Below are 20,852 nucleotides of genomic sequence, written 5' to 3'. Positions count from 1 at the left end.
TAACCATCATTGCGTTCAAAAAAACAAATTAGTTATAGCGAGTGCATTAAGTTTAATGTAGAGTCTCATCATAATTATCCAATTCGTAATTTGCCCCAACTTCTTCGTGATAACCAGCTTGAATCGGCATAAAAAGAGTTAAAACAGTGAATTTGTTCAACAAAGTTTGGAGAGTTGAGTCGTTGGTTCAGAAACCACTAAGACTTCAGTTTCATTCTCTATAGCTTCGTGTCCACCCACAACTTTCTATGTCGGAGTTCGAAACTGGGTCGAGGGCGAGGGAAGATCTCCCGCTTCAACCTTGCGTTAGACAAACCAGTTCAAGTAACTTCTGTACAATAAACAAAGAAAATCTTAGACTCGAAGGCTTTTGGTCTAGGATCATCTGTGGCTTTACGCATTTATGACGAATGAAGGCTGTGGAATTACCTGTATCATCAGCATTACTAGGTAAACAGAATGATTTTGCGACAAGAAAAAAAACAAAAAATCACCATTAAGGTTGAATCACATCTCAAGCCAAAAGAAGTTTTTAACAAAATAGAGGCAGCAGTTAAGACAATAGGCGTAATGAAGTTAAACCTGATGATAATGAAAGAGGAGAAGAATGAGAGTTCATCCCTTAACAGCTCTTTATAACAGCTCTCTCTCTCTCTCTCTCTCTCTCTCTCTCTCTCTCTATATATATATATATATATATATATATATATATATATATATTCTGGTCCACATGATAAGTTTATGATGCGCTCGTTGTTTGTCTTAGACAGTCACTTGTTTATCAAAATGGCGTCCTAGCTACGTCTCTTCCTTGTATATCAACTGACTTATGTTTCTTGTATCTCCCCTGATGATGTGATTATCACACGAAAGTGCACTTGGGAACTAATCGTGTTTCATTTTCCCGTGGACTCGTAAGAATATATATATATATATATATATATATATATATATATATATATATATATATATATATATATATATATATATATATATATATATATATATATATATATAATGTAAAGACATTACAAGGAAAAGGAATTACGAGAATCCTGAGCGCTAAGGATTCTCGTGTTTCCTCCTCCCAGGGCGATTCTTTATTAATGAAATCACGTATTTATTGTGACTCTCTCTCTCTCTCTCTCTCTCTCTCTCTCTCTCTCTCTCTCTCTCTCTCTCTCAAATACACGCAATTTTTCTGCTGATTAGAGAATAGGTCAAGCCCACGTCTATCTACATCTATTTCTTGGGATGTACCTCGTTCAACACAGTTCGTCATGGCTTACCCCATGACCATTCTCTTCTGAAGTAGGTCTCAAGACTTTTATCTTCTTGATTTTCATGAGTTTTAACACATAATCTTAAAGTTGCAAAACTCTGAGCGTTTCCCAAATTTCCCGCTACTCTCTGGAGATGAAATTACGCTCCTTTAAAACTCAAATACGTAAATTTTTACCTTCCTGGCTTAACTAATGTAATTTTTGCTCTCTGCTCCCCATGATTTACGTCATTACCTTGTGGTGAGGTGCAATGAGGATCTGCACCTACTTCTCTGCCGTGCTCAGCTAAGGGTTGATGGTCCTTTCCATCTATTGATGCATATTCGAAGGTGAAATCACACTTCAGTAGGAGTTCATACAATTTTAGTCATCATGTAAGTTTTTCTATACGTGTGGCACGACATGCTTCGAGGAGACAATCCACCTCATCAGGTGCCAGTACTTAACCATGCTATTTAAATACTAACTGGTTATTTCATTATTAGTTCCAGATTCTTATTATATCCTTTTAAAAGCATTCTCTCTCTCTCTCTCTCTCTCTCTCTCTCTCTCTCTCTCTCTCTCTCTCTCTCCCCAATTTTCCTGAAAATCAAACTTGCTACTTCGAATCTTAACTTGAAATTGATGACCTGGACTTGACCTCCTCTCTCTGGTGGAGTTTATTAGTAACAATATCTTCTAAGAGAACATAGAAGTTTCAAAGTACTAACCCTTCTCCTAGTCACTATATCTTTGGCATTTTTCATAATTTCCCAGGATTATCTTCGTGTGTTATCTAAGTGTGTCTTTTTTCTTGTGTGACAGACAACGAAGTAAGTACACTTCTAAAGGTACTTCTTCCTAATACACTACGTATTATTTTCCCATCCTGGTTACCGAGTGATTGAAATAACATGAGTGAAGAGAGATCGGTTTTACAGTCAAATGAGACTTACTTCTGTCGCTTTTGAACGACTGTGATGATCAATGATATAGGGAAGCAGTGTGTGGTGACCTTCACGTAGATAGAAATGAATATAAACAAAGTTTTACTTTGCGCATTACAATACTTTATAAATCCATGGCTTCACTCGTGCTTGTGGTTGTTTTTGGTAACACTGATATAGATAATACCAAAAGCTATAGAGTAAATGAACTTTCTCCCTGGGAAAAGTTTGACTTTTTCTATGAAAATACTTTTTGATTGGACTTCTTTTTCGTCTTTTTCTATATCTGTTTTGATGGCCTGACCTACGAGGCCAAGGGGCAGTAGTTTAAAACCTTATCCAGATTCTGAAGTGCCCACATCCAGAATCCTGGGAGGCCAAGATTTATTTTGCATTATAAAACCATTGTAGAATACAGTCCCCATCCGGTTAATCCTCTCAGAAACGACCAATGTCCAATCCAATCCTTTTTTTCTGCTTGTATATCACCATTCTTTAGATCTTCCTCCAATGTCTTATTCTACGATCCCATCTCCCGTTTCCTCATCTATCGCCGTACATCAGAAGGTTAGATATTTTTTCGTCAGCGTAAGATACAGATAAGAAAAAGGGGGAAAATACATGTAGACTTGCTGAGTCGGCCTCCCTGTGCGGGAACTTGTAAATAAACGGAAGACAATCTCTTGCAAAACATGACTTCACAAAATGTAGTTACAATGCATGGCTCTGCTGGTCGGAGGGGGTTCTGTAAATTCCTGTTAAACTTTGGCTTAACGCTGCGATTGCTTTCTAAAATTGGGAAAGTTTAGTAGGGGAATGTAAATGGCGGTTTATTATCTTTGGAATCTTATCGGGCGTGTTCGTGCTTACACATGCACGCTCGTACACATATATACACACACATGCAGGCGCACATACATACACGTATGATATGTATAATCACACACATCCAACCATTCAGGCTCTTCTTGGCATATTGGCCATCTCAGCTCTCTCTAACCTTAGACTTTATCTAACATTTTGTGAAGAATATGCAGCACCGTCACCTCCTGCCAGTAAAGATCCCTCTTCCCCGTGTTGTAGTTCTACGCCACGTCCGCATAGAGCCCATCTGGGCTCGTAACGGCCTCTACAATCACAGTCCCATCCCAACTATCATGAACATTTTGCATAACCAGGAGCCTCTGTGTGACAGCTATGTCTTTGAATCCCCCACGCCTCTCTCTCCGCACTGCCCCACACCACTACACTGTGTGTATTTTCTCTCTACACTTTAAGCTTCAGCATACAACCGCTTGCGTACACAAGAGCAAAACACAAATAAACATACAGACAAAAGGACAATATGAGGAGGAAAGAACAAAGACAAACAATGATTCATGCACCCCAAACACACTCACCCCCCTCCCCACATACACACACACACACACACTTAACACCTGAAGCAGCCAAACATCAGCCAGACGTGTGGGGATATGGAATGAAATGAACGGATAGTGCAAGCAGACTCCCTCCTTCCTCACTATTAATCACCACTCCAGTGATGAAAGAGCCTCAATCACTTCGCCATCATCCACTAAAAGAGCCCACCACTTTGACACCACCTCCCGCCCCCCCCATTCCCTCTCATACCTAATCCCCAATCCTCTCACACCCCTGAGCTCAGTGCGAAAATCCGAAGTTGGCCAACACAGCCTGAGGCCAAAGCACTCCAACACACCTGTTGACTTACCTATGAATCTCTACAAGGAGTTCAACCCCCCCGAGCTAGCTAAAACCCCTCCCCGCTGCTCCCTCCTCAATGCCTCTGTCAAGCAATCGAAATGCCCCGCTGATTGGAAGACTTTAATATGTTCCGCCGGTGCCAAAGTAAACAAGGCCACACAGCCTCTCAACGGCGTACAACCCATTGCCATTACCATGATCCTGAGCCTCTTCTGTGAGGGCTTTTGTGTGTGTGTGTGTGTGTGTGTGTGTGACTGGTATTCTATGCAGTCATCGTAATGCCCAGTGACCATCAGCAGTTTGGTTTTGCGAACGCTCCATCCGCTGCCCACTGCTTCGTTAGCCTCCTCTGTTATCTACTGCTTCGTTAGCCTCCTCCGTTATCTACTGCTCCGTTAGCCTCCTCCGTTATCTACTGCTTCTTTAACCTCCTCCGTTATCTACTGCTTCGTTAGCTTCCTCCGTTATCTACTGCTCCGTTAGCCTCTTCCGTTATCTACTGCTTCGTTAACCTCCTCCGTTATCTACTGCTTCGTTAGCTTCCTAAGTCTTTCCCCGCCGCATCATAAAAGAAATAGAGGAGCTACGTATGAAGTCTACACCTCCTCTATACTTCGTCAAAGATTTCGACCTCGTATTCAGTGAGTTCCACTTGCACAAACTGATGGAACTCATTTTCTTCCCAGTTCACGTTTTCTTATAGAATTTCTATGGTAGTATCTTCCCTGTTATTCAGTATGGTATTTTCTTTTACGTCTTTTATCTGGCGGTAGTTGAGCCAGAGGGAGAGGTGGGTGGAGATGTGCCTTGTGTTTCGATATCATGTATAGAGCACTAAGGCAGATAACCTATTGTCTGACCTTCCCATGTACTCCCACGTCCCGCTAGCCAAGATTCGCTTAATATACTGGTCCCCCCCCCAACCCTCTTATTGGACCCCATATCACAGTTCGGAAAGAAGCTGCATCTCCACCCTTCTCCACCGTCAACTCCTGTCACCTAACATCCCTTGTCCCTCTAGTGGTAGTTCGACACCGCAAGTGTATCGAACCCACACGAGCTCTAACAAGCTGCTTGAAGTAGCAAACATATCCCAACTGCTGCGAACATCATTGAAATATTCTTATATATTTGGTACAGTCAATCCCAACCATTTCCCCCTCGTGCCATGTATTGGCTCATGAGTTTGTGCAAATACTATGTGTTTGCCACCCACCCTCCCTCCTCATAGCAGTTATATCTATGTATATTTTCTGCCTCTGACTACATGTCAATTCAATAAACCGTGGATCATTATAAAGATTATTACAATATAACACACCACACACACACACACACACACACACACACACACATGAAAACAATATACAAAATCCGTCAGTTTTATCTTCTGTATTTACCCTTACACGTCATAGATGCATAACCTATGAAATTTTCATTCCCCTCGCCTTCTACACGTATCTTCTCTAACAGCTTTTTAATCTAATAATACACCCTTCCTTATCCTACACATCTACATAACCGCACGTAATGCAATCTTTTATGGTGATATTTGACCTCAATCTTAACCTTTGCCACATTTTCTTCAATCGTCTCCCCAGACAATACAGGTCTGAACTCTCTTTCCTGTTTTTTTTTTTTTTTTTTTCTTCGCTCGTCAGATTTGATGTTTTGGGAGGAGGCGTTGATTGAGTTAGTGGTCGGGAATTACACCACGCTTGGAGTCGCTGACTCAATTTACTCCACTTCCACATAATGTTTTCCAAGACTTCAACCCACGGAGCAGATCCTCGCCTCCTGGCGGTGAGGGAGGGAAGGAGCGAGGGAGAGCGCACCAGCGAGGAATGTGCAGCACATGTAGGCAAGACGTAGTCGTGGTATTATGAGATTGCGCATCTCTCTCTCTCTCTCTCTCTCTCTCTGTCTCTCTCTGTCTCTCTCTCTCTCTCTCACGTACAATCGTCAAGTCCCGAGACTGACTTACCCTCCTCCTTCCTCTCCCACAGTTGGCGTGGATCCAGCGAGACCGATCGGCGATCCTGACTGTCGGCAACCACGTCATCACCCGCAACAACCGGATCGGCGTGTCCCACGACGGTCACCGTACGTGGTATCTGAACATCAAGGACGTACGACCAGGAGACGCGGGCACCTACATGTGTCAGATCAATACTGCCGTCGCTATCAGTCAAGTGGGACACGTCAGCGTCGTAGGTAAGCAAAGACCTTCTATATATCTTTAGGGTGTAGGTGGTTGAACAAAGACCTCTTGATGTGGGTGTATAGGGGTGAGTGGTTGTAGGTAAGCAAAGACCTTGATGTGGGTGTAGAGGGGTGAGTGGTTGTAGGTAAGCGAAAAAATTCTTGATGCGGGTGTAAAGGGGTGAGTTGGTTGTAGGTAAGCAAAGACCACCCCCTTGATGTGAGTGTAGAGGGGTGAGTGGTTGTAGGTAAGCAAAGACCCTCTTCTCTATAGCTCTTAGGTGTAGGAGGGTGGCAGACTGATCCGTCATAATGAACCCACTGTTGTATTCGACCTTGCGAGAGAGCTTATAGCTGTCGAGAGTGGAATACCTACAGATTTTCGACTGGATGGCGTGTATGTGTGTGAATACGGTAGACTAGCGACTCATCTCGAGAGAATGAGTATATGAGTGGGTCAGCAAGTTGATGGGGGTTAGTCATACTGACTTTAACCCAGTTAAGTTGGCGCTTCTATCTTTGACGTCTGCATAGATTTTCACTACTTGAATAACGCATGCAGTTTACCTCGCTCGAAACATAAATCATCAAAGAGACCTTACTTAAGCTTTTATGAGACTATATAACTATTGAGGACTGCTAATGGAGTCTTATTCATTATTCATACACATCCACGAAAGTCAAATATCTGCTTGATGTCATAATTAACTTCAGTCTATTTTTTTTTCATTCAATAACACTCAATCAGAACTCCATTAGGTGTGATTTGAATGCCTGAATTTCAGAGTTATTTACGATGCTGTGTGTGGAAGTTATTATAGACTCGGTGGTAGTGATAAAGTGTTTTGTGATAACTACATTGAGACCTGATGATCACCTTTCATTATCCTTTTCTGTATGAGTAACTTTTTTCTGAACCCTTCCTTCCACTCTGGGTGATCATCACTACCTTTACTGACCATATCTTGATGTGACCTTCTTGTTATGACCTCCTGCTTGCGCGAGAACTCCTGTGTGTGACCTCGAATTAGTGTGACCTTTAGTCCCTTCCTTGTGTGACTATTACTGTACGACTTCCACTCCCTGCAACCATATCCTATGTGACCAGTGTCCAATTACATCGGAAGACCACCACGGTGAGAATCCAGTTCAACAGCTGCCAAAAAAGTATTAGGCAAACTTGTATGACTCGTGATAGGTAGTTTCAAACACTTTTCCGAGAGTGACAGATACAAACCATTATGCCACTGAGTAACTACATGGACTTAAGAGGATACTCGTGAGTAACGGTCATGAGTTACTGACAATAAATAGCTATCACGGGAAGATCAAGAATGAGTTACCCACTGCTGCTGGAATAACAACTAATGATCAGTGACGACTCTTGAGTTCCCAGGAATGAACATATATACCAATGAGTGACCATAAGCCATTAACCTTCGACACTTAAGTTCCCACCCCAGTGTGTTACCCAGCCCCCGTCCTCAGTGAATGACTTCACCAGCTGTGAGTTACCAGGATCTCCTTCTCTGGCAGTGCCTCCGTACATCAAGGATGACATGAGCAGTCGTGACGTCGGCCTGTTAGAGGGCATGGACGTCACCCTGGCCTGCAGTGCCAGAGGATCGCCGATTCCCACAATCAAATGGCGTCGGGAGGATGGAAGCGACATCCGGGTCAACCTCACCACCTCCGGTGAGTATTCACCGCCGTTAAAAGTCCTTACCTAACCACCTCCGTTAAGTACCTACCTCACTACCTCCGTTAAGTACCTACCTAACCACCTCCGTTAAGTACCTACCTCACTACCTCCGTTAAGTACCTACCTAACCACCTCCGTTAAGTACATACGTCACTACCTCCGTTCAGTACCTACCTCACCACTCTCGGTATTTACCTCACCACCTCCGTTGAGTAAATACCCCACCATCTTCGTTAAGTCCCAGCCATACCACCTCCAAGGCACCACCTCCACTATAAGCCAGTTTCTAATACCTCCGTAAAGCGCTGATCTCACCACCCCCATTAAAAACGCCTACCTCACAAGCCCGAGCTCATGCCATCCATACCACCTACGGTAAGTGCCTAATAGCGAAAAGAAATCGTCCCTTTATCGACACAACGTTGTTTGAATTACTTCACTAGAGTTCAGTCTTGAGATTTTCCATTAGGAAACTACAGTTCTCTAGGTCTACACACATAAGGAACTTTGAAGCGCTAAATTACATAATTCCCTGACAAAATCTCGACTATGTTATCTATATGAAGCGTTAATATTCCACATGATGATGATATACATCTAGGATATGTATAGAGAAAGGCGTTTAGACCCGCTGGATCATTGTACATGCTCACTAAGCTTCCAGTCAAATGACTCTTAGAATAAGGAATTGTGGCTGGAAATAGATAATATCCATCTTGTTAGGAGTACAAGTACATTTACATATTATATATATGATTTCTAGATGAACATAATCATCTATTATTCCTTTAGGAAAATAGTCACATTAACAGTAAAGGAACTGTGATTATCGAGGTAAATATTGCTTGAGGAAGGATGTTCTTTGAGCTCCCGTGTGGCTGATGGATGACGTTCTCGAAAGATTAGAGTTCATGACATTCCTTTGTTACGTGGATGATGGAAAATCTCTGAGGCTGAGTTGTGCGCTGTGTTGGAAAGGACGTGTTTGTGTGTGTGTGTGTGTGTGTGTGTGTGTGTGTGTGTGTGTGTGTGTGTGTGTGTGTGTGAAGTGGTGATCAAATGCAGTTCAAAATCTTGCTTGTGCTGAAGAAACTTTCTCTTCTTCTGTCTAGTTGCTCAACAGGGAAGATTAACGAGGCAAACGCTACTGTCTTGAAATACACTCTAGATACAAGCACTTGTCTACTGACATTGTGCTCTGATGATTTCTGAACCTCAGCAGAGGCTGGCAAGGTAGAGAAGCATGAGTCTCAAGTTCTGTAGTTGATCTAGACTGCCCATCTGTCCTCTCTTCGTCCATACTATGGCAGGAACTGATGTCTTCAGATCAAGAAGAGTTTCCAGCGCGTACATGTAACTCAAAGGCTTTCCCCGTGGTCTCTGCTGTAGCTACTGTCATGGGAATCAATGACTCCTATGGTCCAGGTAGCAGTAAAGAAGAGGGGTAAAATGATTCGTGATTTACAGTACATTTACGGGTCTGAAATCCTTCTGCTTTGAGAACTCGACTTCTGCCAAGCTCTCCGAGTTACCAACTGAAATTGAGGACCTCGCCAATCACAGTTTCCTGTCTGTATTCTACAGGCCAAGTAGAGTTCGGTAGTATTCGCGTTGCTAATCTTCCCTGTTGAGCCATTCGATAGAAAAGAATGGGAAATTACTTTAGTCCAAGTAAAACTCGAGAACACTCGATCACCTCCTGTCACACACACACACACACACACACACACACACACACACACACAAATACCACCACCACATTTCCAACATAGTGTTCAGCTCAGCTTGGGAGATTCTCCATCATCCACGTCACAGAAGGAATACCGAACACACTAATCCTACAAGAAACTCATCATCCACAGGGGGTCAAAGAACATCTCTCCTCCGTTCATGTAATATTTCTCCTCGATAATCACAATTCCTTTTCCTAATAACGTGACTATTTTCCTAAAGGAACACCAGATGACTAGGCTCATGCGAAACAGTATACAGTTTTCCTCCTAATGGAAGAAAAACACCTAACTTCACAGTTCCCTCTATCACAGATTAGCATTGCATGAAGCACTTCTTGTATAGAGTCACTCGAAAGTAATACTAGCATGCATGTACCATGTATTCAGTGCGTCCCAACGCCTTTATAACTGTATAATCCTGAACCACAACCTGTTGACATTAGTTGTGGATATTTCTGTACCATATAGTCACTAGTCAAGACCCAAATTGCTTGGTACTAACAAGGTAAATAGTAATGTGTTGAACACCAAGAATGAGGAATATATATATATATATATATATATATATATATATATATATATATATATATATATATATATACAACAAAATGATACTATCAACAGCATCTAAAGTTTTGTGTTGTTTATGGTTCATATACTAGCGAAATAAGAATGTTCACAACTAGTTCGAATAATTGAGGAGTGTGACCAAAAGAGGGAAGAGAGGTGAAATCACGTATGAAAACAGTTAATGGAAACTGTCCCTTGGTTGAGTATAAACTCATCAGTTCCAGTCAGCCGTGCTGCAGTTTACACCAGTTTGGTATAAGTAAGATTGCTCACTGTTCGGTAAGAGAGGGGAGTTGAAGGCATTGAGAGATTAGTAATGTAGAGGCCAAAGTTGATATCTGATCTGTTACAAATGCTAAAGGCAGATATGTGTTTTTTTTTTTTTTTACTGATGACTGTTGAACGTGTAATTAATCCCCACTCAGAAAACCCTTTGGAGTTATGTAAGTTAGATAAACCATTATGAATCACAGTGTTCGTGAAAACTGATAGTCTATGTTTTTTTTGTAGTCACATTTTCACATTGTTTTGCTAATGGCAGTCAGAAACGAAAGCATCCCTCTGTAGATCTTTGTCCTCTTGAGTTTGAAAGGACCTCAACACCTAAACACTTAGTCTCTTCTGCCTCACATGGTCTCCTTCCTCAGTAGTGGAGGTGCCTGGACCACTCCTTCACCTGTCGCAGGTCAGCAGGACGGACATGGGGGCGTACCTGTGCATCGCCTCCAACGGCATCCCTCCCTCCGTCAGCAAGCGCATCCAGGTGGAGGTCAAGTGTAAGTAGACTCTGCTCCTTGTCTGTTTCAGGTCAGGATGGATGAGGGAGCGAGGGGGTGGTTATGTCTGCAAACATGATCACTCACCTGAGAATATATCACCACAAGCCTCGTGTAGATAGAAATGGGGCGAATGGGAAGTGGGTTTCAAGGGATGAATGTTTTAAGAAGGTGGATGGGGAGGCTAAAAGGGTGGATACTGTGGGTAGAGGAGGCTTGGGGAGCGAATGGATCAGGAACGAAGGTATGGGAGAGGAGAGACAGAAGACAGAGACAAGATTAGAAAATGAACAGAGTTTTCCTCTGGATCAGGGGATTAGAATTACTCGAGAAATTTCATTTTTCTTGCATCAAATATGAGAGTCTGATTAATCTACCGAGATGAAACTCAGGAGGATTAATCTATGATTAGACCTGAGATTATTTGTAATCAGTACAGATATATTATTTCTCATGCCTCTAAGATGTACTTATTTTTTCCGAGAAGCACAAATTCGCCCAGCTCATTTTACGTGAATGTACATCTTGTATTATTAGCGTGGTACATTAATGTACACGTCTGATGAGTAGGTATGAAAGTCTCGTGAATGAAAATGGAGGCGATTCATCGTGACTAAGATTGCACTGTGGCAGCTCAGAAAAGAAAATGGGTGGCTGGGTGAGTGGGAGATGAAAAAAATGGGTGGCTGGGTGAGTGGGAGATGAAAAAAATGGGTGGCTGGGTGAGTGGGAGATGAAAAAAATGGGTGGCTGGGTGGGTGGGTAATGAAGATATGATTCATTTTCCTTAATATGTTGTTGACGTTACACTCGATTAAATGATGTTTGATGAGACACATGAGAAATGTCAATAGTTGACAACTTGTCCAAAGGTATAGATCGTGGATGAAAATTGATGTCATTGACGGAAGAGTTGATGAAGTGGTCTCAAAGGATATATCTGATGTGTGGTGACTGATAGATACAGGTGTAGTGAGTGATAGATCAGTTCAGTCAATACGGTTGATGAGTGAGTGACTGATAGATTAGTTCATCAAATGTTTTTGCCGTGAAATGACCAATTGATCAATTCATCAAATACAATTGATGAGTGTTGACTGACAGATCACTTCATGGTGACTGATGATCCACTTCATCAATGATTAATACGTTGATGAATCGGTTTTATGACTTTGCAACAAGATGATAATGAAGACTTCTGGAGAAAATGGGATACGTGCCTTTCAAAAAGGACCAGGTCATATTTGTTAGGAAAGACATGAATGAGTTTGCATCTGATGAAATGAGTTGTGCTACCATGATGAATATGGAGGGTGAGAGTGATCGTTAAGGAGCCGAAAGGGATGACTTGGGCATATATGAACATGGCTAAAAAAATGAGGGAAGGAGCGAGAAAGACTGTGTGTGTGTGTGTGTGTGTGTGTGTGTGCGTGTGTGTGTGTGTGTGTTTCATAAATCATGCAGACCCTTCATTACGTCAAGAACAAGCTACATGATCATTAAGCTCCACTGTTCAGCAATAAGCGTGGGATGAAAAAGTTCTCCACATTTGAAGACCAAACCAAGATCAAACAACATAACATTGTTCTGACAACTTTGGTTATGTGATTCTAGTGAACATAATACGTGTGACGCTGACTCACTTATTTTGGCTCTCGCGTTCGATCAGAGAACAGTTTCTATACATGCAGTGGCGACAGGTAGGGGAGGGGGAGTCATAACGAGATACTTCCTCTTATCTTTGCCTTCCTTGAACTCCTAAACAACAGTCCTGCCGAAGCTGTACGTGCCACACCAGCTGGTCGGAGTTCCCCTGGAGCAGGACGTGACTATCGAGTGCTACATCGAAGCCTGGCCTGCAGGGCTGAACTACTGGAAGAGACCCAATGGCATCGAGGTGCTTCACTCAGACGACAAGTGAGTACTACCCAATGGCATCGAGGTGCTTCACTCAGACGACAAGTGAGTACTGAGTCTTCGTGAGAGAGAGAGAGAGAGAGAGAGAGAGAGAGAGAGAGAGAGAGAGAGAGAGAGAGAGAGAGAGAGAGAGCAGACTGGCATAGAGAGAAATTTGCATAATTCCTTTTAGTAAGGAATACATATATGTGAAAGTTAGTCTTCACGTGTTGAATAGAAATATATGCGAGTTTCATTTCAAAATCTATATAGAATATGTCTACATGCCTTAACTCCTGTGTGTGTGTGTATACATATATTCAGATGCACATCCCAGCCTAAGGCGTGTGTGTGAGTGTTTATGTATGTGAGAGTTTTACACTGGTGTTGACTCATCTCTTAACCTCGTATATACGTACCTTCCTTATCCTTATGCGTATATATACTAACAAACACCTCATCCTAAGCCAGGTGTGTGTGTGTGTGTGTGTGTCTGTATTTCCGCACCTGACGCTCTCTGATGTACCAGGTATGAGGTGCGGGAGGTGGTAGGCTCACAGAAGTACAAGACCCACATGATGCTCACCATCAGCAAGGTCTCTCACGACGACAACGGTGAGTACAAGTGCATCGCCAACAACAGCCAAGGAGGCGCCGAGCAGGTGGTGAGGGTGTCCGCCTCGATCCCCATGCAAAACAACCGCAACTCACTGGAGAAAGGTGAGGAAAGGGTTCCTTCCTTCTGCAGGTTAGGAGTATGGTCGTCAAGTGCTTCTGCAGGATGGGCGAGGCGCACCCAGGGCCTCTGGTGCCAGGGAGGGTGGGTCTGCGGTAGGTGCTCCTGTAGAGAGTGAAAGGAGGATGAAAAATAATGAATCAGAGGAAAAGAAGATCTGATAAGGGAGTAAGAAAAGAGGAAGGAAATACCAGAACAACGCAAAACAGTTGAAATCCTCTGCTGCGTAGATGTGACCAATCCTTTACTTTCACCAAATGCTCTGGTGACAGACTTTTTTTTCGTTTTCCCTTTGAATTCTTTTCATCAAGGTTATTACATATACTTCAAAGATGGCAAGAACATCTTCATGTGTACATATCACTTCAGAGACGTTTTCTGACTTTGTGTAATTATGTATGTGTATTGTACGGGGTAGGAGATTTTCTACCATCATAAAAACCTTTTACATTTCTGTATGTGTGAATGTGTGCGCGTACGTGTGTGTGTGTGTGTGTGTGTGTGTGTGCGTGAACTACTTTTGTGTTACAGGTGAGAGGTTTGCATTGGTGTAGCCCCGTCTCTTAGCCTTGTATATACCATGTCTTACTTTTATATGTATGCATACATATACACATTCAAGCGTAAGCCAGACGCGCGCGTGTGTATGTGCTTGGTCATAAGGTTAGGAGTCAAGGCAGCAGAGTTTGAAACTATCTCCACATAGCACACAAATAGTAATCACACACACACACACACACACGTAACCTTGCTGCCAAAAGACAGCTTTCTCTGGAGGCTCCTTCAACGTCCAGGAAACCAGCCAGGTCAATTAGCCTGGACCACAGGTCATGAAGCAGGTGATATGGTCTGTTTTTTGTGTGGGTTACTGTATGACGATGGAAGAGTTGGCTGAACCGATGCTTGCAATGATGGAGCGGTGAGTAGTGTCCAGAACATAAACAAGAAAGTGTAGCTCGTACATTCCTAGGGGGTTTAGCTTCAGATACCCGTATGTTTGGTGGAGTTAGAGTTCAGGTTTGATTTTCGGGTATGTAGTGCATGGGTCTCTGTTGTTTGTTGACTCACTGCAACATGTGGACGCGTTTTGTCAAAGTTGTTTGCTCTGGAAAGAGAGATCTGTGAGTGTTAACTGCTGAAGTGTGAGGCAGGGGAGAAAGTTTTGTTTCTGTTTATTGTTTGGTGGTAGGCATGGAGTGTTTTGTGTGTGTGTGTGTGTATATATATATATATATATATATATATATATATATATATATATATATATATATATATATATATATATATTGTTTTGGTGGTCGGTATGGAGTGTTTTGTATATATATATATATATATATATATATCAGCGTGTCTGTGTTGTTTCCCTCAGGTCACGAGAACAAGGACACCACCTACGGGAAGCCGTCCCTGTCTGCAGTCAACTGGAGCAAAGACAACGGTGAGGTTCAGACCCAGTGTCGCTAGGTGAACTACCCCAAATTTTGGTTCGATTTCTGGCTTCTTCTTAAGCTCAGGACTAGTGTACAGAATCCCTCACAGTCACAGTTGAATTCTAGTAATTATGCTGTGTAGTTAGGAAGTTTGTTATATATATATATATATATATATATATATATATATATATATATATATATATATATATATATATATATGATACTTTGTTCCTACTGTCTTTAAGTTGAACAATCTCACACCTCTTCCTCCTCCTCTCCCTGCCAGATGCCTCGGCCGCCCTGAAGGACGAGTACGACGACCGTCGCAAGAAGCCGCAGAGGACGTACAACACCCAGCAGCGACAGACTACGAAAAGGCTACACAATCCGAGCTTCGAGCACGACCCTTCCTCTTCGTCTTCCTCCTCTTCCTCATCGCTCCTGATGAACAAGAGGCTGAACTGGAGGCCGCCTCCGCCGAGACCCCCTGTGGGTACTCTCGCTTGGCTCGACTTCCTATTGACGGCGACCTTACGGGACTGTGACCAGATGATGGGACTTTTTCTATGGTGGTTCGTGGCGCTGGTAGTGGCCCTCTGCACACACAGTAGCACCTGTCTGTAGAGGTGGTCAATGTGCCAGCTTGACTTGCCTACTTCCCTGCTCCGCCTCCCTAACCTCCTCCTCCTCTTTTCATCGTTCTGGCTTAATGTTTTGTAATTCATGAAGGCCAGACTTGGCGTTCTCGTATCTGATTCTCACGGTGTGAGGCGAAGGGACGAAAAGAAAGAGGTGTGTGTGTTTGGTATAAGAAATAATTGTCACTGGTTTAACAGGAACGTGAAAGACGCCATTTGGCTGGGACGTCTCCATCAGTCAGTCAGTGAGTGAGTGAGTGGTGGTCTAGACTCACGTAGAGGATGCTCTTCAGCGAAGGAATTCATACTTTGTCTCTCTGTCTCCCGCAAGGGGAGTGAGCGTCGTGTGCGATAAATGTAGTGGACAAGAGCCTTGTACATTTATAAACCGTGTCTTATGAGTTATGCTTACACATTCATGCCGTAACAAAAATGGATGGACGGGCGACAAAAGGAAACTATTCCCTATGTATAAAAGAACATCTCCTACAACCATACTTTTCATTGCCTATACACATTTTTGTGAACACCTGTTGCTGCAACGCATCTGAGAGTTGATACAAAGATAACTAATATCGATTCAATTTGCTATCATCGTAAAGGATGATGATAAAAAAAAATGTTTCTCGTGACACAAACCGCATTAGACAACCAGCATCTCGGTTCATTCCTCTCCTATTACGGCGTGAATGGACTCGTATAATTCATGGACGCCACATTACAAATACTACTACTAATGTATATATTCTCACCCATATGTTCTCCTGGACTGTGTAAAAGGTTAGCTTGAATGAAGGGGAACGGAATCCCTGAGCATAGTGAGGATGTGTATATAATGGTATCTGCATATATATATATATATATATATATATATATATATATATATATATATATATACACACACACACACACACACCAGTGTGTCTGTCGTGAAGTAAGATTGTTCACCAGAACGTACAGAACTTTCACAAGTGCTTATATCTTGGCCAGGATTTACATCTCGGTGTAAATGTGATGAAAATTATGTAAATCTCCTCAAGCGTGTATAGTATACAAGGTTAGGTCTATGTTTCATCTCCTGTGTACATCTCGGCTCATGTAGACACTTTGTGTCTACATTGTGGTGTGCAAGTGTGTACATATCGTCCAGGATGTTCCTCTTGGTGTGTGTATAAATCTTTCTTAGCATATATATCTTATTTAGTGTGTTTTCCTTGAACAGAGTGTATACCTCGGCCTGTCTGCAATTATACTACGATCTCAGCCAGTTCATATATATATATATATATATATATATATATATATATATATATATATATATATATATTTATATATATATATATATACATATATATATATATATATATATATATATATATATATATATATATATATATATATATATATATATATAATCTGCTTGACGTGAGTATGCACACATTAGCAAGTATGAATTCCTTCGCTGATATCTATATCTTTGTCTGTACGAAAGTCATAAGCAGTCTGTGTACATTTTGGGAGCAACGCACATGCTTTTCTGTGTGTGTGTGTGTGTGTATCTTGGTTAGGGTGAGCACCTTGGGAAATGTGGTGTGATCACATTACCGATGCCCCGGGTGTAAGCTGATTATATACATTTCTACGAGTATGTTAATCTAAATCACTCCTCACCATTGATCAGTATGCACAGCATGAAAACAATGTGAAGCTCCCTCCTCCTCCTCCTCCCAAATACACACACTCGCACTGAACTGCATGCCAACTCCTCCTGACTGGCTAGTTACAGAGTACGCGGAACAGAGAGAGAGAAAAAAGGGAGAGACCTAACCTAGCATGACCTCGGCCCGGGATGTTTTCCTATCACCTGGTTGTGTCTACATCCTGACCTCTTGAATTAAATGTATTTTTAAAACCCCCTCCTCAACTTCTCTGTCTTTCTACACAGAGAAGACTATACATATATATAGAGTGCCATATTGGATATCTTTCCATCAAGCTAATGTTTGTAATTAATGTAAATTTAAACAGTAAAATGTTATTCTTTCCAATGATTAGATTAGCCAGTTAAATATATACAGCTAAAAAGATAAAAAAAAACTCCATAGTACGAATATGTACATATCTCCTGTATATAAGTATTTTTAAGTGTGTTCCCTGACCTGTAACTTGGACCCATATTAGATACAGTTTGGTCTATTGGTACTGAATTCGCTTTGTATTATGTATACTGACTTTGGTTCTCGATTGAAGCAGCCTATTCGGAAGTACATCAGTCGACTGTAATATATGATCGACTTTTCCCAAAGATGATAGACATTATATAAGCTCAATACGTTCATGAGATTTTTTTTTTTAACTTACGTTCATAAAACAGATTGATCGTCTTCCAGTGGAGTCTTATGTTGAGACAAACGTTCTGTGACATAGCCATTCAGCCAGAGCACAGAACGCCTCGCCTCCTGGTTTTTGTAAGCTGTACCTGAAGTGTCTTGTGTTGAATATATATTAAAAACACCCTGTTAAAAAGAATGATGGTAATGATGAGTTTTATTCAAAACCCAACCAACCACTATATCTTTTCTTATGTTCAATGTTCACAGAGCTAAGGGAGCTCTAAAATAGTGGTCACGGATATCCGAACCCCTGCTCCAAAAATTGGAGACATTACTGCTACCAATGGACCAAGAAAAGAAGCTGGGGCACGCAACGTGGTACCTCATCTTGATGGCTTTGACAGGAAACAACTGCTTCTTCCATTGCGGTGGAAGAGAGGAAAAGTTTCTATGACGGCTAAGCAATAACCCTCCTCCGTTCTCTCCCCCTCTCTCCATCCGTCATCTCCTCGGGCCCCTTACCTCCGTGGAGGCCACTCCTTAGGGCCTCGCTCCCCTGCGGAGTACACCATAAGCCACTCGCCCTCCCGGTGGCTATGAGCTCCTTGCCCCAGTGCCTGTCTCATTTTGGGTCTCGACTGTTCTCCAGTATTTCAAAATCCGATCATTTCTACATTTATGGCTTCTTGCATTACAATATTATATATATATATATATATATATATATATATATATATATATATATATATATATATATATATATATATCAGTATTTAAGTACAATCTATTTGGTTTCAAACCCTCCACATTAAACAGAGTTTTAAGCTGCATCTTTCTGTCAATTAATTGGTTCTTCCTCGGCTATCGAGTTGGTTGGTCGACACCACAGAAGATCTGCAGCTCCACCTTAAGACAAGTCCAGCAACCTGCCCTAATGCCCAGCTACACACATACAAGTGCATAACGATGAATAATTTCCCTCACCAGTTGTTCCATGATTCTAACCAGATGCCCCATGGACTAAACATTGATCAAGGACTTGTCGTCAGCACCTACCGCGAAATTTTGGGTACATTTTGGGCAAGTGGTTTTCTTTAACTTTCCTCGACTATAAATTTGAAGCTTTACTTCCCAAGGACAAATTACAGACAACACAACTACCCTAAATCCAGTCAGTGGTGTATCATTCATTAATGCATAAAAGAAAAACACTAGGTTGCCAAAATGGATGAACAAGTAAATGAAATTTGGGAAGCGTAATCCGTAGACTTTTCTCCCGCCAAACGCCAACTCCCTTTTTTAACTAACCTCTCCTTTGTCTGAGCTAATCTTCAAGAACAAAGCTTCGTTTTCTTCTCCGAGGCGGGACGAACTCTTCCACCTCCTCCTCTCTATCAGTAAATCCCCATGCGATCCATGGGAATCCTATTTCCTATGCTTGGAATCCCCGCACTCCAAGACACTCGAGCAGAGAAAACGGTAATGATTGTATTCATACGTTTTCCCACTTTTTTTTTTTTTTTTGCTAGCCAAGACGGCACAGGCTGCTGAAGCCTTAATCAAGGCCATCATATTTACTAATATATATATATATATATATATATATATATATATATATATATATATATATATATATATATATATATATACAGCCCAGGCTGAGCCAGGTACCCATTTTAGGGGGCAAATGAACAGCTGGGTTGACTGTGGACCGACTGCTGCATTTAGGATTCGAACCTATGCTCTACACCAAGGGAGTCCATGCTTGATGGAATTGATGTAGTGCAGATATCAAGGTTCTACAAGCTCTATTTTCTGGTTGCTTCTGGTCTAGCTCCATCGGACCTGAAACTTGCTGGGACCTGAAAAAGTCGGTGCACCATACTCCGAATTATCTTTTTTTCTTCTTTCTTTCATTTCTCATCAGGTCAGCTCAGGAGATCCAATACAGTAAACTTGTAAACTTGCCAGGCTTTCATCTTGGGCAGCCTTCCCCCGAGAAGCGAGGGTCTTGGAAAATCTGTCTTGGATCCTCTCTGAATAGCCTTAAGACTTAAGGTACCCAGACTTGCCTCTCTGAATTAAACTTTTTCTCTTATACATTTCTCCTCCTTGAAGAGTTAGATTCATGCTAACCAGCTCAAAGAAAGAGGTTACTCGTCATTGATATAAGGCCAGACAAATGTGTATTTACTCACACCTCTTCTACAATTATAGGCAAACGAATTCGTAATCGTCGCTTATCGTCAATACAATCCTCTGTCTCACTTCCAACTCGAGTTCCTGAACAGAATGTCCCATCCACTAGCGCTATAGATGTACACAGTCCACTCGCATTATGTAATGGGTCTATGGTACCATTCGCAACATAAAGTCATCTGCTAAACTTTAAGCATCAGGTTATCTTTCTCGTGATGAATTACGTAATTTAGGATCACGTTTCCTACCTGGGCCACCAGGCTGAGGACGTGAGCCTAGCCCATTAGATTAATGGAATACCTAATCGTTCTAGTAAGCATCATGTGGGTCTCTGATGTGACCTAATAGGGCGCATGGGCGATACGTTAGTCGAATAGGTCAATTTCCCTTTGGTTGCTTGGTGACCTGGTTGGCGGCGAGCATAGCCCTTGCCATGCGAACAATGAATGGTTCAGCTTCCATCAACAAGGATTCGAACCACAGACCATCTGCGTGGTAGGTGGGTTCGCTGACCACTTGGCTATGTTGGTCAGTGTACCCAGCTACCACGCAAATGGTACAAGGTTCGAATCCTTGCTGCTGGAAGGCATTATGTATTCTATACTGCAATGTCTCATGATTTATGGATGTTCCTGGTATAATTTCACGTAGCATAACTTTCATATGTTAATATATGTGAATCAATTAAATGATTACTTGC

At 42.0% G+C, this 20,852-nt stretch overlaps 1 protein-coding gene across 7 annotated transcripts in view; it reads left to right on the top strand.

Annotated features, from left to right (window-relative positions):
- LOC139749022 (lachesin-like) overlaps positions 1-18,158 on the top strand; it is a 312,483-nt gene extending 294,325 nt beyond the window's left edge. For 6 of the 7 annotated variants that reach the window (XM_071662404.1, XM_071662402.1, XM_071662406.1 and 3 more), the window contains 7 exons: positions 5,941-6,148; positions 7,673-7,831; positions 10,789-10,917; positions 12,687-12,834; positions 13,343-13,533; positions 14,919-14,987; positions 15,269-18,158. In XM_071662404.1, the coding sequence (XP_071518505.1) occupies positions 5,941-6,148; positions 7,673-7,831; positions 10,789-10,917; positions 12,687-12,834; positions 13,343-13,533; positions 14,919-14,987; positions 15,269-15,606 (1,242 nt within the window). In that variant the 3' untranslated portion in view covers positions 15,607-18,158. The remainder of the gene's footprint in view (positions 1-5,940; positions 6,149-7,672; positions 7,832-10,788; positions 10,918-12,686; positions 12,835-13,342; positions 13,534-14,918; positions 14,988-15,268) is intronic. The other variant, XM_071662403.1, reaches the window with a different exon arrangement.
- The last annotated feature ends 2,694 nt before the right edge of the window (positions 18,159-20,852 follow it).

This window comes from Panulirus ornatus, chromosome 6, assembly GCF_036320965.1.
Source record: "Panulirus ornatus isolate Po-2019 chromosome 6, ASM3632096v1, whole genome shotgun sequence".
Lineage (NCBI taxonomy): Eukaryota > Metazoa > Arthropoda > Malacostraca > Decapoda > Palinuridae > Panulirus > Panulirus ornatus.
This window is presented reverse-complemented; position numbering and strand designations above follow the sequence as displayed.